We start from the raw sequence: 24,857 nt of genomic DNA, 5'->3' as shown, positions 1-24,857 counted from the left end.
CCAAAAACGGGGATCAGCACCCCAAAATCCACAATAAGAACCCCAAAATGTGGGATCAGAGCCCCACTGGACACAGCGCCGCAGCCAGCGGCCGGACATCGGCCAGGGACAGCCCCGCCAGCAGCGCCTGCCGGGGACAGAACCCCAAAATCCACAATAAGAACCCCAAAATCCACAATAAGGACCCCAAAATCCACAATAAGAACCCCGAAATGTGGGATCAGAACCCCAAAAACTGGGATCAGAGCCCCACTGGACACAGCCCCACCAGCAGCACCTGGGGATGGAGAGACAACTCCAGGGGAATTCCCAAAACCTGGGATCAGAACCCTAAAAATCCTGGGATCAGCACCTCCAAATTGAAGGGTCACCACCCCAAATCCCAAACCCCAGCCCCCTACCCGGAGCAGGGCGGGCTCCTGGAGCAGCCCCAAACCCCAGACCCCAAACCCCCAATTCCCAGACCCCAATTCCCAATTCCCAAACCCCAGATCTCAAACCCCAAACCCCAATTCCCAATTCCCAAATCCCAGATCCCAAATCCCCAATTCCCAAATCCCCAGATCCCAAACCCCAGATCTCAAACCCCAATTCCCAGACCCCAAACCCCAAACCCCAATCCCAATTCCCAACTCCCAGCCCCCAACTCCCAGCGCCGTACCCGGAGCAGGGCAGGCTCCTGGAGCAGCCCCAAACCCCAAACCCCCAAACCCCAAACCTCCAAACCCCCAAACCCCAAATTCCCAAACCCCAAATTCCCAGACCCCAATTCCCAACTCCCAGTCCCGTACCCGGAGCAGGGCGGGCTCAGGGCACTCCCAGCCGCATTCCCGCAGCTCCTGCAGCAGCCCCAAACCCCAAACCCTCAAACCCCAAATTCCCAAACCCCAAACCCTCAAACCCCAAATTCCCAAACCCCAAACCCCAAACCCCAAATTCCCAAACCCCAATTCCCAGTCCCGTACCCGGAGCAGGGCGGGCTCGGGGCGCTCCCAGCCGCATTCCCGCAGCTCCTGCAGCAGCTGGCACAGGTCCTGCTCCTCCAGGGGGGAACTCTCGGGGTCCCGGGGCAGCAGCAGCCCCCGCCAGCACCCCAAAACCTCCGAGTCCAGGCTCTGGATCAGGCTCTGGGGAAAGACACCCAATGGGAACGGGATCCCCACCCCAAAAACTCCGGGAATGCCACGGGAAACCCCACGGGAATCCCAAAGGGAATCCCAAAAAAATCCCAAAGGAAATCCCAAAGGGAATCCCAACAAAAATCCCAAAGGGAATCCCAGCAAAAATCCCAAAGGGAATCCCAGCAAAAATCTCAAAGGGAATCCCAACAAAAATCCCACAGGAATCCCAAGGAAAACCCCTCAGGGATCCCAAGGAAAACCCCTCAGGGAATCAGGAAAATCCCATGGAATCTCAGGTTTTCCAGGGAATCCCAGGGAAAATCCCATCGGGGATCCCAGGGAAAATCCCACAGGAATCCCGGAGGAAATCCTACAGGGAATCAAGGAAATCCCACAGGAATCCCAGGGAAAATCCTACAGGAATCCCAGGGAGGATCCCAAGGAATCCTGGGGGGTTTCCATGGAATCCCAGGGGTTTTGGGGCCGTTCCCGAGGGATTTTCCCGGTTTTTGGGGTGTTCCCGAGGGTTTTTCCCGGTTTTTGGGGCCGTTCCCGAGGGTTTTTCCCGGTTTTTGGGGCCGTTCCCGAGGGATTTTCCCGGTTTTTGGGGCCCCCCGGTCCCACCTGCATGCGCAGGTCCAGGCGGGATCGCCGCTCCCACCACTCGCGGCGCTCGGTGCAGGCGTTGGCCTCGCGCTGCTCCCGCTGGATCCGCTGGAATTCCTGCAGGAGCCCGCTCAGGGGGGCCTGGATGGGGACAGCAGGGATTGGGGATCCCAGTCCCTGGAACTGGGAGGGGTTTGGGATCCCAGTCCCTGGAACTGGGAGGGGTTTGGGATCCCAGTCCCTGGAATTTGGGGTGACCCCACTGATCCCGCTGGATCCGCTGGAATTCCTGCAGGAGCCCGCTCAGGGGGGCCTGGAGAGGGACAGCAGGGATTGGGATCCCAGTCCCTGGAACTGGGAGGGGTTTGGGATCCCAGTCCCTGGAACTGGGAGGGGTTTGGGATCCCAATCCTTGGAATTGGGAGGGGTTTGGGATCCCAATCCTTGGAATTGGGAAGGGTTTGGGATCCCAATCCCTGGAACTGGGAGGGGTTTGGGATCCCAGTCCCTGGAATTGGGAAGGGTTTGGGATCCCAGTCCCTGGAATTGGGAAGGATTTGGGATCCCAATCCCTGGAACTGGGAGGGGTTTGGGATCCCAATCCCTGGAATTGGGAGGGGTTTGGGATCCCAATCCCTGGAATTTGGGGGGACCCCGCTGCTTCCCCTTGAATTCCCACAGAACCGTGCTCAGGGGGGGCTGGAACGGGACAGGAGGAGGAGGAAGAGGAGGAGGAGGAAGAGGAGGGAACCGGGATCACATCCCTGGAATGGTCAGGGCCCCCCACCCCCCAGGAGAAGGATGAAGATGAGGAGGAGGAGGATGAAGATGAGAAGGAGGATGAGGAGAAGGACAAAGATGAGGATGAGAAGGAGGATGAAGATGAAGATTTGGAGAAGGAGAATGAGGAGAAGGACGTGGATGAGGATGGAGACAAGGAGGATGGAGATGAGGATGAAGATGGGGATGAAGAGGAGGATGAAGAGGAGGATGAAGAGGAGGATGAAGAGGAGGATGAAGAGGAGAATGAGGATTGAGATGAGCAGGAGGATGAGGAGGAGGATGGAGACAAGGATGAAGATGAGGATGGAGACGAGGATGGAGACGAGGATGGAGACGAGGATGGAGACGAGGATGGAGACGAGGATGGAGACAAGGATGGAGACAAGGATGAGAATGGAGATGAGGATGGAGACAAGGATGAAGATGAGGATGAGGATGGAGACAAGGATGGAGATGAAGATTAGGATGAAGATGAGGATAGGAGGAGGATGGAGATGAGGATGAGGATGGAGACGAGGATAGGAGGAGGATGGAGACGAGGATAGGAGGAGGACGAAGACGAGGATGAGGATGAAGATGAGGATGGAGATGAGGATGAGGATAGGAGGAAGACGAAGATGAGGCTGGAGATGAGGATGAGGATGGAGACGAGGCTGGAGATGAGGATGAGGATGAGGATGAGGATGAAGATGAGGAGGAAGGCCCGGCCGACCTGGCCGCGCTCGGTGGCGATGCGCACGCTGACGGGCTCCTGGCCGCGCTCCAGCCGCGTCAGCAGCAGCGTGTCCCCGAGGGCCCCGGGGGTGGCACTGACCAGGGACAGCTGGCACACCGTGACACCTGCGGGGACACCCCCGGCTCAGGAATCCTCCCAAAATCCCACCCCATGGAATCCCAAAAATGGAAAAATTCCCAGACCCAAATTCCGACCATTCCCGCCCCATCCAAGGCCACCAAATCCCCAAACTGGGAATTTGGGATTTCCCAACCCCTGGATGGGGAATTTGGGATCTCCCAACCCCTCAATGGGGAGTTTGGGATCTCTCAATCCCCAAACTGGGAATTTGGGATTTTATCCCCAAACTGGGAATTTGGGATTTCTCAACCCCTGGATGGGGAATTTGGGCTTTCCCAATCCCCAGACTGGGAATTTGGGATCTCCCAACCCCCGGATGGGGAATTTGGGATCTCCCAACTCCTGGATGGGGAGTTTGGGATCTCCTAGCCCAGAATCCCCTAAATGAGAATTTGGGATTTTATCTCCAAGCTGGGAATTCGGGATCTCCCAACCCCCAAACTGGGAATTTGGGATCTCCCAGCCCGGAATCCCAGCACTGACCGCTTGGAATCTTCTGGAGCTGCTCCCGGAAGCGTTCCCGCTCCGCCGGCCCCAAACCCACCGAGCTGAACCGGAAAAGCTCCTCCAGCTCGGCCAGGTGGGATTGGGAATCCTGGGAATCCTGGGAATCCTGGGGATCCTGGGAATCCTGGGAATTCCGGGAATCCAGGGAGAGGCCCCGGAGCTGGTCCGAGATGTCCCCTCCAGCTGCTGCTGCTTTCCTCATCTTCCTGCGGGGTGATCCCAAAATCCCTTGGGATGGGGCAGGGGGGATTTGGGGAGGGAGGGAGGGGATGGGGATGTGGGAGGTGGGATATGGGATGGGGATGTGGGATATGGGATATAGGATAAGGATATGGGGTGATCCCAAAATCCCTTGGGATGGGGCAGGGGGGATTTGGGGAGGGAGGGAGGGAGGGGATGGGGATGTGGGAGACGGGATATGGGATATAGGATATGGGATCTGGGATATAGGATAAGGATATGGGGTGATCCCAAAATCCCTTGGGATGGGGGCAGGGGGGATTTGGGGAGGGAGGGAGGGGATGGGGATGTGGGAGGTGGGATATGGGATGGGGATATGGGAAATGGGATGTGGGACATGGGATATGGGATCAGTCCCATTCCCTGCTGGGATGTCAGATATGGGATATGGGCTGGGGATATGGGATATGGGATATGGGAGATGGAATATGGGAAATGGGATGTGGGACATGGGATATGGGATCAGTCCCATTCCCTGCTGGGATGTCAGATACGGGATGTGGGATGGGGACGTTGGGATGGGGACACTGGGATGGGGACGTTGGGTGGGACCCAGGCCCTGGGGATGAAGGGAGGGGACAGTGGAAGGGGACATTGGATGGGGACATTGGGACACTGGACAGGGCCACTAGGAAGGGGACAGCGGATGGGGACATTGGGACACTGGACAGGGATGGGGACACCAGCCAGGGCCACTGGGAAGGGATGGGGACACTGGAGAGGGATGGGGACACTGGGGAGGGGACAGGGGACAGGGAGGGGGACACTGGGGAGGGGACAGAGGACAGGGATGGGGACAGAGGACAGGGGACAGGGACACTGGGAAGGGGACAGAGGACAGGGATGGGGACACCGGGGAGGGGACAGGGGACAGGGACACTGGGAAGGGGACAGGGGACAGGGATGGGGACACTGGGGAGGGGACAGGGTGCCCCGGGAGCCCCCCCGTGACCCACCGTGCCCGGGCGTGGACGCTGGCCAGCAGCTGGTGGCGCAGGGTGACAGCCAGGGACTCTGCCAGCAGCCCCGCGGTGGCCAGCGGGTCCCTGTCCCCCAGGGCCAGCGCCAGCAGCTGGCACAGCTGGCTGTACAGAGAGCCCGGGGGGAAGGGACCCAGCCAGGCCAGAGCCTCGGCCAGCAGGGAGCGCACGGCCGCCAGCGAGGGGACACCTGGGACAGACAGACAGACGGACAGACAGACAGACAGACAGGGTTACCGGGGGACAGACAGGGACACCTGGGGACAGACGGACAGACAGACAGACAGTGTCACTGGGGGACAGCCGCCAGGGAGGGGACACCTGGGACAGACGGACAGACAGACAGACAGACAGTGTTACCGGGGGACAGCCGCCAGGGAGGGGACACCTGGGACAGACGGACAGACAGACAGACAGCGTCACCGGGGGACAGCCACCAGGGAGGGGACACCTGGGACAGACAGACGGACAGACAGACAGTGTTACTGGGGGACAGCCGCCAGGGAGGGGACACCTGGGACAGACGGACAGACGGACAGACAGTGTCACCTGGGGACAGACAGGGACACCTGGGGACAGAGAGGGGACACCTGGGGACAGAAGGACAGACAGACAGCATCACCGGAGGACAGACAGAGAGGGGGCACCTGGGGACAGACAGACAGACAGCGTCACCGGGGGACAGACAGACAGAGAGGGGGCACCTGGGGACAGACAGACAGACAGCGTCACCGGGGGACAGACAGACAGAGAGGGGGCACCTGGGGACAGACAGACAGAGAGGGGACACCTGGGGACAGACAGACAGACGGACAGCGTCACCAGGGGACAGAGAGGGGACACCTGGGGACAGACGGACAGACAGACAGACAGTGTCACCTGGGGACAGCCGCCAGGGAGGGAACACCTGGGGACAGACAGACAGACAGACAGTGTCACCCAGGGACAGAGAGGGGACACCTGGGGACAGACAGACAGTGTTACCGGGGGACAGAGAGGGGACACCTGGGGACAGACGGACAGACAGTGTCACCTGTGGACAGACAGTGTCACCGGGGGACAGACAGACAGAGAGGGGACACCTGGGGACAGACGGACAGCGTCACCGGGGGACAGACAGAGAGGGGACACCTGGGGACAGACAGACAGCGTCACCTGGGGACAGAGAGGGACACCTGGGGACAGACGGACAGACAGACAGTGTCACCTGGGGACAGAGAGGGGACACCTGGGGACAGACAGACGGACAGACAGTGTCACCTGGGGACAGAGAGGGGACACCTGGGGACAGAAGGACAGACAGACAGCGTCACCGGGGGACAGAGGGACAGAGAGGGGACACCTGGGGACAGACAGACAGAGAGACAGACAGTGTCACCTGGGGACAGCAGACAGAGAGGGGACACCTGGGGACAGACAGACAGAGAGACAGACAGACAGCATCACCTGGGGACAGAGAGGGACACCTGGGGACAGAGAGGGGACACCTGGGGACAGAGGGACAGACAGACAGTGTCACCGGGGGACAGACAGGGACACCTGGGGACAGACGGACAGACAGACAGACAGGGTCACCTGGGGACAGAGGGAAGGAAAACTCCTGGACAAGCCAGGCCATGCCCAGCTGGGCCCCAAAATCCCCAAACCGCCCCAAAATCCCCAAAATCCCCAAAATGCCCCAGAATCCCCAAAATCCCCAAACTGCCCCAAAATCCCCAAACTGCCCCAAACTCCCCAAACCGCCCCAAAATCCCCAAACCGCCCCAAACCCTCCCAGCTCCCGGCGCTCACCAGGCTGGGCAGGGGGAGGGGGCCGGGACCTCTCCGGGTTTGGGGGATCCCCCTCGGCCCCAATCCCTGGGATTTCCTCACCGGCCCCACCTGGAAAAGACAGGGCAGTTTTGGGGTCAAAAAAGGCAATTTTGGGGTGAAAATCCCACCCCAAAAAAGCCCCAAACTCACCTGGGGGCAGCGGGGGCAGCTCGAAGCTCATCTGCTCTTCCTCCTCCTCCTCCTCCTCCTCCTCCAGGGCCCTCAGGGGGTCCCGCTCCTCAATCCCAGAGAATTCCCAGTTCCCCTTTTCCTCCAAAATTCCACTTTTTGGGGTTCCCCTCTCCTTCTTCTCCCGGGGACCCCGGCGGGGACCCCTGTTCTCCTTCTTTTCCTGAGGTTTTTGGGGTTTTCCCTTTTCCTTCTTTTCCATTTTGGGATTTTCCATTTTTTCCACCTTTTCCATGTTGGGATTTCCCATTTTTTCCACCTTTTCCGCTTTGGGATTTCCCATTTTTTCCACGTTGTGATTTCCCATTTTTTCCACATTTTCCATTTTGGGATTTCCCATTTTTTCCACCTTTTCCATGTTGGGATTTTCTGGTTTTTCCACATTTTCCACTTTGGGGTTTCCCCTTCTTTCCCTCTTTTCTGGAGCTCTTTGGGGGATGTCATTTTCCTTCTTTTCCACATTTTCCACCTGGTTGCTCCCCCTTTTTTCCCTCTTTTTGGGGGTCCCCAGCTCCTTCCTGGGCCGTCCCCGCCGGAGCCGAGCCCCAATTCCTGGAGAATTCCCGGGGGATTTTTGGGGCTGGATCCTCCTCTTGGCACAGGAAATTTTCTGGGTGGCTTTGGGGGGATCTGGGGGAATTTGGGGCTCCTCAGGGTCGCTGTCACTGAATGTCACCTGGAGAAAAAGGGGGACAAAGGGGTTCAGCCCAAAATTTTCATCCCAAAATTCTTCCTCACCCTCTCAAAGTTTTTCACATGAAGTTTCCCCCCACATCCCACCAAATTTTCCCACTAAAATTTCCTTTCCCAAAATTTCCTCCCCAAAACTTTCCCCCACAAATTTCCCCTCCCCCCAAAATTTTCCCTCCCCAAATTCCCCCATCCCTCCCACAAATTCCCCTTCCCAAACTTTGCCTCCTCCCAATTTCCCATCCCAAATTTCCCATCCCAAATTTCCCCCCCAAATTTCCCCCCCAGACCTTCCCTCCTCCCAGTTTCCCCCCCAAATTTCCCATCCCAAATTTTCCCTCCCCAAATTTCTCTTCCCAAACGTTTTTCCCCCAAAATTTGCCCTCCTCCCAAATCCCCCCCCAAATTTCCATCCCAGATTTTCCCTCCTCCCAATTTCCCCCCCAAATTTCCCTTCCCAAACTTTTCCCCCCCAAAATTTTCCCTCCTCCCATTTTCCCATCCCAAATTTCCATCCCAGACTTTCCCTCCTCCCGATTTCCCTCCCAAATTTCCCATCCCAAATTTCCCCCCAATCATTTCCCCCCCAAATTTCCATCCCAGACTTTCCCTCCTCCCGACTTCCCCCCCAAATTTCCCTTCCCAAATTTCCCATCCCAAATTTTCCCTCCCCAAATTTCCCTTTCCAAACCTTTCCCCCCCAAAATTTTCCCTCCTTCTGATTCCCTCCCAAATTTCCATCCCAGACTTTCCCTCCTCCCGATTTCCCATCCCAAATTTCCCTTCCCAAATTTCCCCCCAATAATTTCCCCCCCAAAATTTTCCCCCCAAATTTCCATCCCAGACTTTCCCTCCTCCCGTTTTCCATCCCAAATTTCCCATCCCAAATTTCCCCCAATCATTTCCCCCACAAAATTTTCCCCCCAAATTTCCATCCCAGACTTTCCCTCCTCCCGTTTTCCCATCCCAAATTTCCCATCCCAAATTTCCCCCAATCATTTCCCCCACAAAATTTTCCCCCCAAATTTCCATCCCAGACTTTCCCTCCTCCCATTTTTCCATCCCAAATTTCCCATCCCAAATTTCCCATCCCAAATTTCCCATCCCAAATTTTGCCCCAGCTCACCCTGACCCTGGACTTGACCCTCCCGGGGATTTTGGGGGCCCTGCGGAGGCGGGCGCTGCCCCCGGGGGGGGAGGGCTCCTCGCTGAAGATGGTGAAGGGGGTCCTGGGCCCCCCCAGCAGCGCTTTTGGGGGCACCCCCGATTTGGGGTGGGGGGTGCAGGGCCCCCCCGGCCGCAGGACAATGGGGGGGACCTCGGGCTCCGAGTCCCCGAGGGTGAAAACGTCCCCAAATTTGGGGGGCTTCACTTTTGGGGTCATCCCCACCTTGGCTTTGGGGGCTTTGGGAGCTTTGGCTTTTTGGGGTGCGGTTTTGGGGGGAGCTTTGGGGGATTTTTGGGGTTTTGGGGTGGGTGGGGGTGGGCGGGGGGTCCAGGCCTGGGCCAGGACGTCGTCGACGGAGCGGCCGAGGGCGGCGGCCACGCGGCCGAGGGTGGCCACGGCCTTGGCCAGCAGCAGAGTGGCCACGGCCACCCCCAGCCCGGCCACGGGGGGACTGCGGGACCCCAAGAGGGTCAGACCCCGCTCCAGCTCCTCGTCCCAAACTGGGGGGCACTGGGAGGGACTGGCCAGGCTCTGCAGGGCCAGTGTGGAGTAGCCAGCGGCCACCAACTCAGCCAGGGGGCCCAGGGTGCTGTCCCTGTCCCCAAGGGGGTCCCCATTCCCAGAGGGATCTCTGTCCCCAACGTGGTCCCCATTGCTGGAGAGACTCCTGTCCCCAAAGATGTCCCTGTCCCCAGGATTGTCCCCATCCCTGATGATGTCCCCATTCCCAGAGGGGTCTGGAAGGTTCCAGTCCCTGTCCCTGTTGATGTCCCCATTCCCAGAGGGGTCTGGAAGGTTCCTGTCCCTGTCCCTGTTGATGTCCCTATTCCCAGAGGGGTCTGGAAGGTTCCAGTCCCTGTCCCTGTTGATGTCCCCATTCCCAGGGGGATCTGGAAGGTTCCTGTCCCCGTCCCCATTCCCAGAGGGGTCCAGATGGTTCCTGTCCCTGTCCCCATTCCCATAGGGGTCTGGAAGGTTCCTGTCCCTGTCCCCACTCCCAGAAGGATCTGGAAGGCTCCTGTCCCCATCCCTGTCCCCATTCCCAGGGGGATCTGGAAGGTTCCTGTCCCTGTCCCCACTCCCAGAAGGATCTGGAAGGTTCCTGACCCTGTCCCCATTCCCAGAGGCATCTGACAGATTCCTGTCCCCACCCCTGCTGCTGTCCCCCTCCCCAGGATCCCCCCTGCTGTCCCTGGAGCCCGGGCCCTGCAGGCTGCCCCGCAGCTCCCGTGCCAGGCGGGCGCCGGCGCTGGCGCAGCGCGGCAGCACCCGGCGCACCAGGGCCAGCCCCGGCGTCACCTCCCCGGCCAGCAGCCACGTCCTGGCCTGGGCCAGGAGCCAGCGCAGCCCCAGCGCCACCAGGGCGGGGTCGCTGCAGAAGGAGCAGGGACATCCCGAGGGGTGGGACAGGAATTCCAGACTTTTCCAGACTTTTCTTCCCTTCAGCTCCGGCGAGGCCGTGAGAGCGCCCGGGGGCTCGGGGAGGGAGGACGGAGGCAGGAGCGCCAGGGAGGGACCCTGGAGGAATTCCTCGTCCTCCTCCCCGCCGGGAACGGGGTCGGGAAGGGGCTCCAGGGGGCTCCTCCTCTCCAGGGGGCCCTTGCGGAGGTGGATCCGGGCCCGGCGGGGCCGAGGCTGCCGGCAGGGCTGGGGTTCTGGAACGGGAAATCAGGAGGGATTTGGGGGTTGGAATGGGAATTCAGGAAGGATTTGGGGGTTGGAGTGGGAATTCAGGGAGGGTTTGGGGGTTGGAGTGGGAATTCAGGGAGGGTTTGGGTTCTGGAATGAGAATTCAGGGAGGGGTTGGGGTTTGGAGTGGGAATTCAGGAGGGATTTGGGGGTTGGAATGGGAATTCAGGGAGGGTTTGGGTTCTGGAATGGGAACTGAGGGGGGGATTTGGGGTTTGGAATGGGAATTCAGGGAGGGTTCAGGTTCTGGAATGGGAATTCAGGGAGGGTTCGGGTTCTGGAAGGGGAATTCAGGGAGGGTTTGGGGTTTGGAATGGGAATTCAGGAGGGATTTGGGGGTTGGAGTAGGAATTCAGGGAGGGTTTGGGGTTTGGAGTGGGAATTCAGGGAGGGTTTGGGGTTTGGAGTGGGAATTCAGGACGGATTTGGGGTTTGGAATGGGAATTCAGGGAGGGTTTGGGTTCTGGAATGGGAATTCAGGGAGGGTTTGGGTTCTGGAATGGGAATTCAGGGAGGGTTTGGGGTCTGGAATGGGAATTCAGGGAGGGTTTGGGGTTTGGAATGGGAATTCAGGAGGGATTTGGGGTTTGGAATGGGAATTCAGGAGGGATTTGGGGTTTGGAGTGGGAATTCAGGGAGGGTTTGGGACTTGGGGTTCTGGAATGGGAATTCAGGCAGGGTTCGGGTTCTGGAATGGGAATTCAGGAGGGATTTGGGGTTTGGAGTGGGAATTCAGGGAGGGTTTGGGTTCTGGAAGGGGAATTCAGGAGGGTTTGGGTTCTGAAATGGGAATTCAGGAGGGATTTGGGGTTTGGAATGGGAATTCAGGGAGGGTTTGGGTTCTGGAAGGGGAATTCAGGGAGGGTTTGGGTTCTGGAAGGGGAATTCAGGGAGGGTTTGGGGTTCTGGAGTGGGAATTCAGGGAGGGTTTGGGTTCTGGAATGGGAATTAAGGGAGGGTTTGGGGTTTGGGGTCCTGCAGGGAATGATTCCCAGCTGGATTTGAGCTCCGGAGGGGACAAAAGGAAGTTTGGGGCTCTCTTCCCAAAAGGATTTATGTCTGGAAGAGATACTTTGGGATTTTCCAGCCCCAAAAGGGGGTTCAGAAACCCCGACCCAACAGCTCCCAAAGGGATTTTAACTCAGTGGAGGAAGGATGGGAAAATTTGGGATTTTCCAGCACCAAGAAGGGTCCAAAAATTTGGATCCTGTCGAAACCTGATCCCTCCCCCATTCCCAAACTGGGATTTCCCCCATTCCCAAACTGGGATTCCCCATCCCAGTGCTCACCAGTCTGTGTCTGGAGCAGGAACTGGGCGTGCTGGAGGTGGGACTGGCTCAGCTCCAGCTCCCCCTGCTGCAGCTCCAGCTGGGACTGCAGCACCAGGAACCACGAGCACCTGCAGGAAAACGGGGAGAAAAAATGGGAAAAATGGGGAAAAATGGGGGGAAAACAGTGGGGGGAAATCAGGGGGGAGGAAAATGGGGGGAAATGGGAAAAAAGAGCCCTGAGAGGCCACAGGAGCTGGGAGGGAGGCGGGAATGAGCTCCTGCCCTGCCTGGGACGCTCACTCAGCTCCTGACCCTGCATTCCCAAAGGATCCCAGGGACCCCAATGACCCCAATCCCAATGACCCCAATCCCAATGCCAAAGACCCCAATGACCCCAATGACCCCAATCCCAAAGACCCCAACGATCCCAATGACCCCATTCCCAATCCCAGTGACCCCAATGACCCCGTTCCCCATCCCAGTGACCCCAATGACCCCATTCCCAACCACCCCAATCCCAATGACCCCATTCCCAATCCCAATCACCCCAATGATGCCAGTCCCAATCCCAATGACCCCAATGACCCCAATCCCAATTACCCCATTCCCAATCCCAATGACCCGAATCCCAATCCCAATGACCACAACGATCCCATTCCCAATCCCAGTGACCCCAATGACCCCAATCCCAGTCACCCCAATGACACCATTCCCAATCCCAGTGATCCCAATGACCCGAATCCCAATCCCAATGACCACAATGATCCCATTCCCAATCCCTATTACCCCAAAGACACCGTTCCCAATCCCAGTGACCCCAGTGACCCCATTCCCAATCCCAGTGACCCCAATGACCCCGTTCCCATTCCCAGTGTCCCCAATGACCCAGTGACCCCAGCACTGACCAGCGGGCGGCCTGCAGGTGTCCGGCCAGGCTCAGCCCCTCAGTGCCGGTCACCATTGTGACCCCAGTGACCCCAGTGACCCCATTCCCAATCCCAATGACCCCAGTGACCCCAGCACTGACCAGCGGGCGGCCTGCAGGTGTCCGGCCAGGCTCAGCCCCTCAGTGCCGGTCACTATGGTGATCCCATTCCCAATCCCAATGTCCCCAATGTCCCCAATGTCCCCAGTGACCCCGGCACTGACCAGCAGGCGGCCTGCAGGTGTCCGGCCAGGCTCAGCCCCTCAGTGCTGGTCACCATTATGACCCCAGTGACCCCAATGACCCCTTTCCCATTCCCAGTGACCCCAGTGACCCCGTTCCCATTCCCAGTGACCCCAGTGACCCCAGTGACCCGGCACTGACCAGCGGGCGGCCTGCAGGTGTCCGGCCAGGCTCAGCCCCTCAGTGCTGGTCACCATTATGACCCCAATGACCCCAATGTCCCCAATGACCCCAATGTCCCCAGTGACCCCAATGTCCCCAATGACCCCGTGACCCCAGCACTGACCAGCGGGCGGCCTGCAGGTGTCCGGCCAGGCTCAGCCCCTCAGTGCCGGTCACCATTGTGACCCCAATGTCCCCAATGACCCCAATGACCCCACTGACCCCAGTGACCCCAATGACCCCGTGACCCCAGCACTGACCAGCGGGCGGCCTGCAGGTGTCCGGCCAGGCTCAGCCCCTCGCTGCACAAGGCCCTGGCCCTGCACAGGACCTCGCCCCGGCCCAGCAGCGTCACCAGGCGCCGGCAGCAGCCCAGGGCGTCCCCCAGCACCTGCCACTTGTGCACCAGCGCCGGGCCTGGGGACAGCGGGGTGGCACTGGGGACACTGGGACAGCCCTGGGGTGGGGAGGGGTCCCAGGGCGCAGTCCATCCCAGTGACCCCAATCTGACCCCAGTGACCCCATTCCCCCCCAGTGCCCCCACTCCCCCCGGGCCCCCCGCCCTGCCCCGGGGCTGACCCCAATCCCCCCCCAGTGACCCCAATCCCACCCCAATCCCACCCCAGTGACCCCGATCCCACCCCAGTGACCCCAATCCCACTCCAATCTGACCCCAGTGACCCCAGTTTCCCCCCAGTGACCCCAATCCCCCCTAGCCCAGCCCACCCTGCCCATGGCTGACCCCTTTCCCCCTGTGACCCCAATCCCCTCCCAGAGACCCCGATCCCACCCCAGTGACCCCAGTCCCCCCCCAAGTGACCCCAGTTTCCCCCCATGACCCCGATCCCCCTCCCAGTGACCCCAATGCCCCCAGCCAGCCCGCCCTGCCCCGGGGCTGACCCCAATCCCCCCCAGTGACCCCGATCCCACCCCAATCTGACCCCAGTGACCCCAATCCCCCCCGTGGCCCCGATCCCCCTGTGCCCCCACCCTGCCCCAGGGCTGACCCCAGTCCATCCTAGTGACCCCAGTTTCCCCCCATGGCCCCAGTCCCACCCCAGTGCCCCCAATCCCCCCCGTGCCCCCGCCCTGCCCCAGGGCTGACCCCAGTCCATCCCAGTGACCCCAATCCCACCCCAATCTGACCCCAGTTTCCCCCCAGCGACCCCAATCCCCCTGCAGTGACCCCAGTCCTCCCCCCGTGTCCCCAATCCTCCCCCAGTGACCCCGCTCCCCCCCGTGCCCCCGTTCCCCATGGCTGACCCCAGTCCATCCCAGTGACCCCAATCTGACCCCAGTGCCCCCGTTTCCCCCATGCCCCCAATCCCCCCCATGTCCCCATTCCCCCCTGTGCCCTGTTCCCCCCCCGTGCCCCCACTCCCCGGGGCTGACCCCAATCCCCCCGTGACCCCGTTCCCCATAGCTGACCCTGTTCCCCCCTCTGTGCCCCCGTTCCCCATGGCTGACCCCAGTCCATCCCAGTGACCCCAATCTGACCCCAGTGCCCCCGTTCACCCCCGTGCCCCTGCTCCCCCCATGCCCCCAATCCCCCCCATGTCCCCATTCCCCCCGTGCCCCGTTCCCCCCCCTGCCCATTCCCCGGGGCTGACTGCAGTCCATCCCAGTGACCCCAATCTGACCCCAGTGACCCCAATCCCCCTCCCAGTGACCCCCACTCCCCATGCCCCGTTCCCCGGGGCTGACCGCAGTCCATCCCAGTGACCCCAATATCCCCCCCAATCCCCCCCGTGCCCCGTTCCCCATGGCTGACCCCAATCCCCCCATGCCCGTTCCCGGGGCTGACCCCAATCCCCCCCAGTGACCCCAATATCCCCCCAATCCCCCCCCGCTCCCCCGTTCCCCGGGGCTGACCCCAATCCCCCCATGCCCCCGTTCCCCGGGGCTGACCGCAGCCCATCCCAGTGACCCCAATCTGACCCCAGTGACCCCAATATCCCCCCCAATCCCCCCGTTCCCCATGGCTGACCACAGCCCATCCCAGTGACCCCAATCTGACCCCAGTGACCCCGATCCCCCCCGTGCCCCGTTCCCCAGGGCTGACCGCAGTCCATCCCAGTGACCCCAATATCCCCCCCGTTCCCCCCGTTCCCCAGGGCTGACCCCAATCCCCCCATGCCCGTTCCCCAGGGCTGACCCCAGTCCATCCCAGTGACCCCAATCCCCCTCCCAGTGACCCCCACTCCCCGTTCCCCGTTCCCGGGGCTGACCGCAGTCCATCCCAGTGACCCCAATCCCCCTCCCAGTGACCCCAATATCCCCCCATGCCCGTTCCCCGGGGCTGACCCCAGTCCATCCCAGTGACCCCAATCCCCCTCCCAGTGACCCCCACTCCCCGTTCCCCGTTCCCGGGGCTGACCGCAGTCGGGGCCGGGCTCCTCGTGCGGGCGGCCCCGGGCGCTGCCCAGCAGCTCGCCGCCCGTCAGCGACACCAGGACGCTCCTCAGCAGCTTCTGCGCCTCCAGCAGGGCCACCTGGGGGCTGCTCCAGCCTGCAGGGCGTGGGCACGGCCATCCTCAGCCTTCATCCTCCTCCTCCTCCTCACGGCAAACTGCCCCAGATCCCCACTCACCCTTCCTCTTCCTCCTCCATCCCCACTCACCCTTCCTCCTCCTCCTCCATCCCCACTCACCCTTTCTCTTCCTCCTCCATCCCCACTCCCCCTTCCTCTTCCTCCTCCTCCCAAATTCCCTCTTCCTCCTCCTCACCCCAAAAGCCCTCATTCCTTCTTCTCCCCTTCATCCCAAACTCTTCCTCCTCACCCCAAAATTCCCTCCTCTTCCTCCCCACCCCAAACCCTCCCTCCCTCTGTCCATCCCAAATTCCTTCCTCACCCCAAACTCTCTCCCTCCTCTTCCTCCTCACCCCAAACTCTCTCCCTCCTCTTCCTTCTCATCCCAAATTCTCTCCCTCTTCCTCCTCACCCTAAAACTTCTTCCCTCCTCACCCCAAACTCTGTCCCTCTTCCTCCTCATCTTGAAACCCTCTCCCTCTCCCTCCTCACCCCAAACCCTCTCCCCTCTCCCTCCCCCAAACCCTCTCCCTCCTCACCCCAAACCCTCTTTCCCCTCTCCCTCCCACCCCAAACCCTCTCCCTCCCCACCCCAAACCCTCTCCCCCCCAAACCCTCTCCCTCCTCCCCCAAACCCTCTCCCCTCTCCCTCCTCACCCCAAACTCTCCTCCTCCCCCTAAACCCTCCCCCCTCCCCTCCCCACCCCAAACCCTCTCCCTCCCCACCCCAAATCCTCTCCCTCTCCTTCCCCACCCCAAACTCTCTCCCTCTCCCTCCTCACCCCAAACTCTGTCCCCTCTCCCTCCTCACCCCAAACTCTGTCCCCTCTCCCTCCTCACCCCAAACTCTCTCCCTCTTCCTCCTCACCCCAAACTCTCTCCCTCTTCCTCCTCACCCCAAACTCTCCTCCTCTTCCTCCTCACCCCAAACTCTCTCCCCTCTCCCTCCTCACCCCAAACTCTCTCCCTCTTCCTCCTCACCCCAAACTCTCTCCCCTCTCCCTCCCCACCCCAATCCCTCCTCCCCCCAACCCCTCTCCCCCCCAAACCCTCTCCCTCCCCACCCCAAATCCTCTCCCTCTCCTTCCCCATCCCAAACCCTTTCCCTCCTCACCCCAACCCCTCTCTCCCTCTCCCCCAGCCCCTCTCCCTCCCTCCCCAGCCCCTCGGTGCCCCCTGCCCGCTCCCACCCTGCAGCCGGATCTGCTCCCGCAGCGGCGCCGGCAGCAGCGCCGGGGGCAGCTCCAGGAGCGCGGCCGCCAGCTGCAGCGCCCGGGCCCGGGCCAGGAACCAGCCCCGGGTGGGTCTGCGCGCCTGGGGCTCCTGCAGCGCCTGCAGCAGCAGGGACACGCCCTGCTCCGCCTGCAAAATCGGGAAAAATGGGGAAAATGGGATTGGGGATCGTGGGGGAGGATCCTGTCACAATCCAATCCATCCCAGTCCTTTTATCCCATCCCAGTCCTTTTATTCCATCCCAACCCCTTCCAGCAGCAGGGCCACGCCCTGATCTGCCTGCAAAATCGGGAAAAATGGGATTGGGGATCGTGGGGGGGGATCCTGTCACAGTCCTTTAACCCCATCACAGTCCCATCCCAATCCCAGTCCCCTTATCCCATCCCAGTCCTATCCCAATCCCTTCCAGCAGCAGGGACACGCCCTGCTCCGCCTGGAAAAACGGGAAAAACGGGGGGAAAATGGGATTGGGGATTGTGGGGGGGGATCCTGTCACAGTCCCACCCATCCCAGTCCTTTTATCCCATTCCAGTCCTTTTAATCCCATCCCAACCCCTTCCAGCAGCAGGGCCATGCCCTGCTCCGCCTGGAAAATCAGGAAAAATGGGGAAAAACGGGGAAAATGGGATTGGGGATCGTGGGGAGTGATCCCGTCACAGTCCTTTAACCCCATCACAGTCCCCTTATCCCATCCCAACCCCTTCCAGTAGCAGGGCCGTGCCCTGATCTGCCTGCAAAATTGGGAAAAAATGGGAAAAATGGGGGGAAAATGGGATTGGGGATCGTGGGGGGGGGGGATCCTGTCACGGTCCCACCCATCCCAATCCTTTTATCCCATCCCCATCCTATCCCAACCCCTTCCAGCAGCAGGGCCACGCCCTGGTCTGCCTGGAAAAATCAGGAAAAATGGGAATAAAATGGGATTAACTGGGATTTGGGATGGTGGGGGGTGATCCCATCCCAATCCTTTCACCCCATCCCGATTCCCTTCTGGCAGCAGGACCCCGCCCTGCTCCGCCTGCAAAATCCCGGATTTGGGATCATCCCATCCCCCCACCCCAAAATTCCCGATTTTTTGGTGGGTTTTTTTAGGAAAATCCCGGTTTTTTTGCCTTTTTCTGGAGGCAGCAGAGGCGGCTGCGCAGCAGGAGCCGGGAGTGGTGCAGGAGCAGCCGGGAATCCTCGCTGCCCTCGAGCTCCTCCAGGCACAATTCCAGCTCCTCCAGGAAAACCTGGGAATGCCAGGCCGGGATCAGCACCAGCAGCCCCAAAGCCCACCCTGGGGGGGAAATTTCCCGGGATTTTTGGGATTTTCCCCCAGATTTTTGGGATTTCCCCAGGATTTTTGGGATTTCCCTGGGATTTTTGGGATTTTTCCTGGGATTTTACCCTGGATTTCTGGGATTTTCCCTGGATTTCCCCAGGATTTTTAGGATTTCCCTGGGATTTTCCCGGGTTTGGGAAGGCCATTCCCGGTTTTTCCCGGTTCCCCAAGGCCGTTCCCGTTTTTCCCAAGGCCGTTCCCGGTGTTCCCCAGTTTTTCCCAAGGCCATTCCCAGATTCCCCAGTTCCCCAAAGGCCATTCCCGGTTCCCCAAGGCCGTTCCCGGTTTTTCCCAAGGCCGTCCCCAGATTCCCCAGTTCCCCAAAGGCCATTCCTGGTCCCCCAAGGCCATTCCTGTTTTTCCCGAGGCTGTTCCCAGTGTTCCCCAGTTTTTCCTGAGGCCATTCCCGTTTTCCCCGAGGTCATTCCCGGTTCCCCAGTTTTTCCCAAGTCTGTTCCCGGTGTTCCCCGGTTCCCAAAGGCCATTCCCGTTTTTCCCAAGGCCATTCCCGGTGTTCCCCGGTTTTCCTGGAGGCCATTCCTGTTTTTCCTGAGGCTGTTCCCAGTGTTCCCCAGTTTTTCCCGAGGCCGTTCCCAGTTTCCCAAGGCCATTCCCGGTTCCCCAAGGCCGTTCCAGGTTTTTCCCAAGGCTGTTCCCAGTGTTCCCCGGTTCTTCCCAAGGCCATTCCTGTTTTTCCCGAGGCCGTTCCCGGTGTTCCCTGATCCCCCAAGGCCATTCCCGTTTTTTCCCAAGGCCATTCCCGTTTTTCCCGAGGCCATTCCCGTTTTTCCCGAGGCCATTCCCGGTGTTCCGCGGTTTTTCCCAAAGGCCATTCCCGTTTTTCCCAAGGCCGTTCCCGATTTTTCCCCAAGGCCATTCCCGGTGTTCCCCAGTTTTTCCCAAGCCCATTCCCGGTTTTTCCCAGTTTTCCCCGGTACCTGTGCGTGCTCGGGGCTGCCCAGGTGCAGCAGGCCGCGGCTCAGCTGGCTCAGCGCCTCAGCCGCCCCCGGAGCATCCCTGAGTTCCCCAAAGGCCATTCCCCAGCTCCCCAAAGGCCATTCCCGGTTTTTCCCGTTTTCCCCAAGCCCATTCCCGGTTGTTCCCGCCGTACCTGTGCGTGCTCGGGGCTGCCCAGGTGCAGCAGCCCGCGGCTCAGCTGGCTCAGCGCCTCGGCCGCCCCCGGCGCGTCCCCGAGGCGCCGGCACAGCGCCAGCAGCAGCCGGGAGCTCTGCAGGGCCTGCAGGGGCTGGAGGGCAGAGCCGGGGTGAGCCTGGGCAGGGCAGGGCTGCCTCATCTTCCTCACCCCAAACTTCTCCTCCTCATCTTCCTCACACCAAACTCCTCCTCCTCCTCACCCCTAACTTCTCCTCTTCCTCCTCCTCACCCCAAAGTTCTCCTCTTCCTCACCCCAAACTTCTCCTCTTCCTCCTCCTCACCCCAAGCTTCTCCTCTTCCTCACCCCAAACTTCTCCTCTTCCTCACCCCAAACTTCTCCTCTTCCTCTTCACCCCAAACTTCTCCTCTTCCTCCTCACCCCAAACTTCTCCTCCTCCTCCTCACCCCAAACTTCTCCTCTTCCTCTTCCTCACCCCAAACTCTCTCCTCTTCCTCACCCCAAACTTCTCCTCTTCCTCTTCACCCCAAACTTCTTCTCTTCCTCACCCCAAACTTCTCCTCTTCCTCTTCACCCCAAACTTCTCCTCTTCCTCCTCCTCACCCCAAACTTCTCCTCTTCCTCTTCCTCACCCCAAACTTCTCCTCTTCCTCACACCAAACTTCTCCTCTTCCTCACACCAAACTTCTCCTCTTCCTCTTCCTCACACCAAACTTCTCCTCTTCCTCACACCAAACTTCTCCTCCTCATCTTCCTCACCCCAAACTTCTCCTCTTCCTCACCCCAAACTTCTCCTCTTCCTCCTCCTCACCCCAAACTTCTCCTCTTCCTCCTCACCCCAAACTTCTCCTCCTCCTCACCCCAAACTTCTCCTCCTCCTCCTCACTCCAAACTCCCTCCTCTTCCTCACACCAAACTTCTCCTCTTCCTCTTCACCCCAAACTCCCTCCTCTTCCTCACCCCAAACTTCTCTTCTTCCTCACCCCAAACTTCTCCTCTTCCTCTTCACCCCAAACTTCTCCTCTTCCTCCTCCTCACCCCAAACTCCCTCCTCTTCCTCACCCCAAACTTCTCCTCTTCCTCACCCCAAACTTCTCCTCTTCCTCACCCCAAACTTCTCTTCCTCACCCCAAACTTCTCCTCTTCCTCACCCCAAACTTCTCCTCTTCCTCACCCCAAACTTCTCCTCTTCCTCCTCACCCCAAACTCCCTCGTCTTCCTCTTCATCCCAAACTCTCTCCCCTCCCTCCTCTTCATCCCAAACTCTTTCTGCCTTCCTCCTCCTCCTCACCCTGTCCCGGAGCCGGTAGAGCGCGGCCAGGAGCTGCAGGGAGCTCCGGGTCTGCTCGGGGCTGCGCACCGCGGGAACTCCGGGATGTTCCAGAAGCTTCTTCCACAGGGAAAAGGCTTCGTCCAAGGGTCTGGACAGAGCTGGGGACACACGGGGCTCAGGGGGGATCCCCCAAAAAAAGCTGTTCCCAAAGTGGGACAGTCCTGGAGGAGTTCCCACCCCGCCAGGGTCTGGTGCTTCCCACAAAACCTAGTCAGTGGGGCTGGAAGGATCTTCCCAACCTTCCAGGACCCCCAAAAACCCCTTCCCAACCTTCCAGGACCCAAAGAAACCCCTTACCAACCTTCCAGGACCCCAAAAAACCCCTTCCCAACCATCCAGGACCCCAAAAAAACCCTTCCCAACCTTCCAGGACCCCAAAAAATCCCTTCCCAACCTTCCAGGACCCCAAAAAAGCTCTTCCCAATCCAGCAGCATCCCAAAAAATCCCTTCTCAATCTGTCAGGGTTTCAGAAACCCCTTCCCAACCTTCCAGGATCCCAAAAAATCCCTTCCCAACCTTCCAGGATCCTCATCCATCCCAGAAAACCTCTTCCCTCACCCCAAAATCCCCTTCCCAACCTTCCAGGACACCCCACTTACCCCAAAATCCCCTTCCCACCCCTCCAGGATCCTCATCCATCCCAAAATCCCCTTCCTGCTCCTCCAGGGTCTTCATCCATCCCAGAAAACCTCTTCCCTCACCCCAAAATCCCCTTCCCAACCTTCCAGGACCCCCACTCACCCCAAAATCCCCCTCCCACCCCTCCAGGACCCTCATTCATCCCCAAAATCCCCCTCCCACCCTTCCAGGCCCCCCCACTCACCCCAAAATCCCCTTCCCAACCTGCCAGGACCCCCATCCATCCCAAAAAACCCTTCCTGCTCCTCCAGGATCCTCATTCATCCCAAAAATCCCCCCCACTGACCCCAAAATCCCCCTCCCACCCTTCCAGGACCCTCATCCATCCCAGAAAAACCTCTTCCCTCACCCCAAAATCCCCTTCCCAACCTTCCAGGACCCCCCACTCACCCCAAAATCCCCCTCCCAGCCCCGCATCCCCCTGACCTGTCTCGGAGCCGAGGCTGCAGCCGATCCCGTCGGGCGCCCGCGGCCGCTCCCCCTCGGGCTCCCGATCCCAGCCCGGCTCCCGGTCCCGCCCGCGCCGCTCCCGAGCCACGCTCTGGGGAGGGAGGGGAGCTCCAGGAATCCCCAAAAATCCCGGGAGAAACACACCCAGGAACTCCAGGAATCCCCAAAATCCCAAAAATCCCGGGAGAAACGCACCCAGGAACTCCGGGAATCCCAAAAATCCCGGGAGAAACGCACCCAGGAACTCCAGGAATCCCAAAATCCCGGGAGAATTGCACCCAGGAACTCCAGGAATCCCCAAAATCCCGGGGAAATCGCACCCAGGAACTCCAGGAATCCCCAAATCCCAAAAATCCCAGGAAAATCACACCCAGGAACTCCAGGAATCCCCCAAATCCTGGGGAAAACACACCCAGGAACTCCGGGAATCCCCAAAATCACAGGAAAATCGCACCCAGGAACTCCAGGAATCCCCCAAATCCCCAAAGTCCCGGGAAAATTGCACCCAGGGACTCCAGGAATCCCAAAAATCCCCAAAATCCGGGGAAATCGCACCCCAGGAACTTCAGGAATCCCCAAAATCCCGGGAAAATCGCACCCAGGAACTCCAGGAATCCCAAAAATCCTGGGAAAATCACACCCAGGAACTCCAGGATTCCTCAAAGTCCCAGGAAGATCATCCCTGGGATGGCTTTGGGGCACCCAGGGAACTCCAGGATTTCCCAGAATCCCAGGAAAATCAGCCCCAGCAAATCCAGGTGTCACAAAAATCCTGGGATTCGGGTTTGGGGCACGCAGGGAATTCTGGAATTTTCCCCAAATCCCAGGAAAATCCCCCCCCACCTTTTCCATGAGGGCCTCGAGGGTGCAGATGTGGAGCCAGAGCAGGGCCTGGGCGTGCTCATCCAGGAGCTGATCCCGGATTTGGGAATTGCAGCCTTGGGAATTCCGGGATAACGACTCCAGCAGCCTCAGGGACTCCTGGATGGCATCCAGGGCGGAGCTGTGGGAACAGGGAGTCCCAAAATCCCAGGAATGAACCCCAAAATAACGGGAACAGCTCCCAAAATCCCAGGGATGGGATGGGGGAATGGGACAGGGGAATGGGATTAGGGTTGGAATCAGGAATGGGATCAGGGTTGGAATCAGAAACGGGATCAGCACTGGAATCAGAATCAGGACTGGAATCAGGGTTGGGATGAGGAATGGGATGAGGACTGGGATCAGGACAGGGATCGGGGTTGGGATAAGGACTGGGATCAGAATCAGGACTGGGATCAGGGTTGGAATGGGATCAGGAATGGGATCAGAATCAGGATTGGGATCTGGGTTGGGATCAGAATCAGGATTGGGATCAGAATCAGGACTGGGATCAGGATCAGGACTGGGATCAGGATCAGGACTGGGATCAGGAATGGGATCAGAATCAGGATTGGGATCAGAATCAGGATTGGGATCAGGAATGGGATGAGGAATGGGATCAGCACTGGGATTAGGGTTGGGATGGAAAACCAGGATGGAAGAATGAGATCAGGACTGGGATCAGGATCACGACTGGGTGGAGGATTGGGATCAGGGTTGGGCTGAAGGATTGGGATCAGGATCAGGGTTGGGATCAGGATCAGGGTCAGGATCAGGATCAGGGTTAGGATCAGGACCAGGCTCAGCACCCACCAGTCGGTGTGGGCGCTGAAGCTGTGGCTGCACAGGAGCTGGGTTGGGATGGAGGAGGGGGATCAGGACTGGGATGGAGGATTGGGATCAGGGTTGGGATCAGGCTCAGGATCAGGGTTGGGATCAGGGTTAGGATCAGGATCAGGATCAGCACCCACCAGTCGGTGTGGGCGCTGAAGCTGTGGCTGCACAGGAGCCGGGTTGGGATGGAGGATTGGGATCAGGATTGGGATCAGGATCAGGATTGGGATCAGGGTTGGGATCAGGATCAGGGTTAGGATCAGGACCAGGCTCAGCACCCACCAGTCGGTGTGGGCGCTGAAGCTGTGGCTGCAAAGGAGCCGGGTTGGGATGGAGGACTGGGATCAGGATCAGGGTTGGGATCAGGATCAGGTTTAGGATCAGGATCAGGGTCAGGGTTAGGATCAGGACCAGGCTCAGCACTCACCAGTCGGTGTGGGCGCTGAAGCTGTGGCTGCACAGGAGCTGTCCCAGCTCCAGCAGCGCCGCCGCCCGGGGCAGGCTGCGCTGGGGGTCCGGCGTTCCCGGGGGGTCCCGGCCGCCGCCCGGGGGGTCCCAGGCGCCCTGGGGGTCCCAGAGGCCCAGCAGGTCGCACAGGACGTTGTAGCGCTCGGGGGCCGTGGGGGCCCGCAGGGATTTGTAGGCCTGGAGCTCGGCCAGCAGCAGGAGCAGCAGGGTGTCCCCGGACAGGGCCAGGCCCTGGGGCCGGCACTGCGACTCCAGGGCGTCCCGCAGGGTCCTGGCAGGGCAGTTGGGGTCAGAGGGACAGGCAGCGGGGTTTGGATGGGGTTATGGGAGGGAGCTCCAACCCCACTCCCCTTCCCCTACCCCGGGGGGCTCCTGATTCCCCCCTCCCAATCCCATCCCTCCCACCCCATTCCAATCCCATTCCTCCATCCTGGCCCATCCCAATCCCTCCCACCCCATTCCAATCCCAACCCCCCCACTCCATTCTCCCCATCACAATCCCCCCTTCCCGCTCCCTCATTCCAATCCCCCCATCCCAATCCTGTCACCCTGATCCCCCATCCCATTTTCCTATTTCCTGATCCCAAACTCCCATTCACCGATCCCAAACCCCCATTCCCTGATTCCCATCCCCAAACCCCATTCCCAATCCCCAAATCCCCAAACCCCCATTTCCCAATCCCCAAATTCCCATTCTCCAATCCCCAAATCCCCATTCCCCAATCCCAAATCCCCATTCCCCCTACCCCAACCCCAAATCCCCATTCCCCCAACCCCTACTCCCCAATCCCCCAACCCCAAATCCCCATTCCCCAAATCCCCCAACCC

At 59.9% G+C, this 24,857-nt stretch overlaps 1 protein-coding gene across 1 annotated transcript in view; it reads right to left on the bottom strand.

Moving 5' to 3' along the window:
- Nucleotides 1-24,857, bottom strand: part of ESPL1 (extra spindle pole bodies like 1, separase) — a gene marked incomplete at both ends in the record, with an annotated part of 38,402 nt that overhangs the window by 5,589 nt on the left and 7,956 nt on the right. The window contains 25 exons of the mRNA XM_084223472.1: nt 68-127; nt 966-1,127; nt 1,746-1,868; nt 3,025-3,350; nt 3,850-4,079; nt 5,070-5,283; nt 5,454-5,481; nt 5,716-5,740; nt 6,127-6,175; nt 6,885-6,974; nt 7,056-7,143; nt 8,911-9,547; nt 10,163-10,607; nt 13,222-13,232; nt 13,503-13,659; nt 15,620-15,751; nt 16,963-17,134; nt 17,252-17,284; nt 17,861-17,893; nt 18,118-18,237; nt 19,441-19,575; nt 20,735-20,874; nt 21,843-21,957; nt 22,710-22,869; nt 23,989-24,300. Of these exons, the coding sequence (XP_084079598.1) occupies nt 68-127; nt 966-1,127; nt 1,746-1,868; nt 3,025-3,350; nt 3,850-4,079; nt 5,070-5,283; nt 5,454-5,481; nt 5,716-5,740; nt 6,127-6,175; nt 6,885-6,974; nt 7,056-7,143; nt 8,911-9,547; nt 10,163-10,607; nt 13,222-13,232; nt 13,503-13,659; nt 15,620-15,751; nt 16,963-17,134; nt 17,252-17,284; nt 17,861-17,893; nt 18,118-18,237; nt 19,441-19,575; nt 20,735-20,874; nt 21,843-21,957; nt 22,710-22,869; nt 23,989-24,300 (3,997 nt within the window). The remainder of the gene's footprint in view (nt 1-67; nt 128-965; nt 1,128-1,745; nt 1,869-3,024; nt 3,351-3,849; nt 4,080-5,069; nt 5,284-5,453; nt 5,482-5,715; nt 5,741-6,126; nt 6,176-6,884; nt 6,975-7,055; nt 7,144-8,910; nt 9,548-10,162; nt 10,608-13,221; nt 13,233-13,502; nt 13,660-15,619; nt 15,752-16,962; nt 17,135-17,251; nt 17,285-17,860; nt 17,894-18,117; nt 18,238-19,440; nt 19,576-20,734; nt 20,875-21,842; nt 21,958-22,709; nt 22,870-23,988; nt 24,301-24,857) is intronic.

Source organism: Fringilla coelebs, assembly GCF_963513975.1.
Source record: "Fringilla coelebs genome assembly, chromosome: 30".
In the NCBI taxonomy this organism is placed as follows: domain Eukaryota; kingdom Metazoa; phylum Chordata; class Aves; order Passeriformes; family Fringillidae; genus Fringilla; species Fringilla coelebs.
The sequence above is the reverse complement of the archived record's forward strand: the minus strand, read 5'-3'. Positions and strand labels throughout refer to the sequence as shown.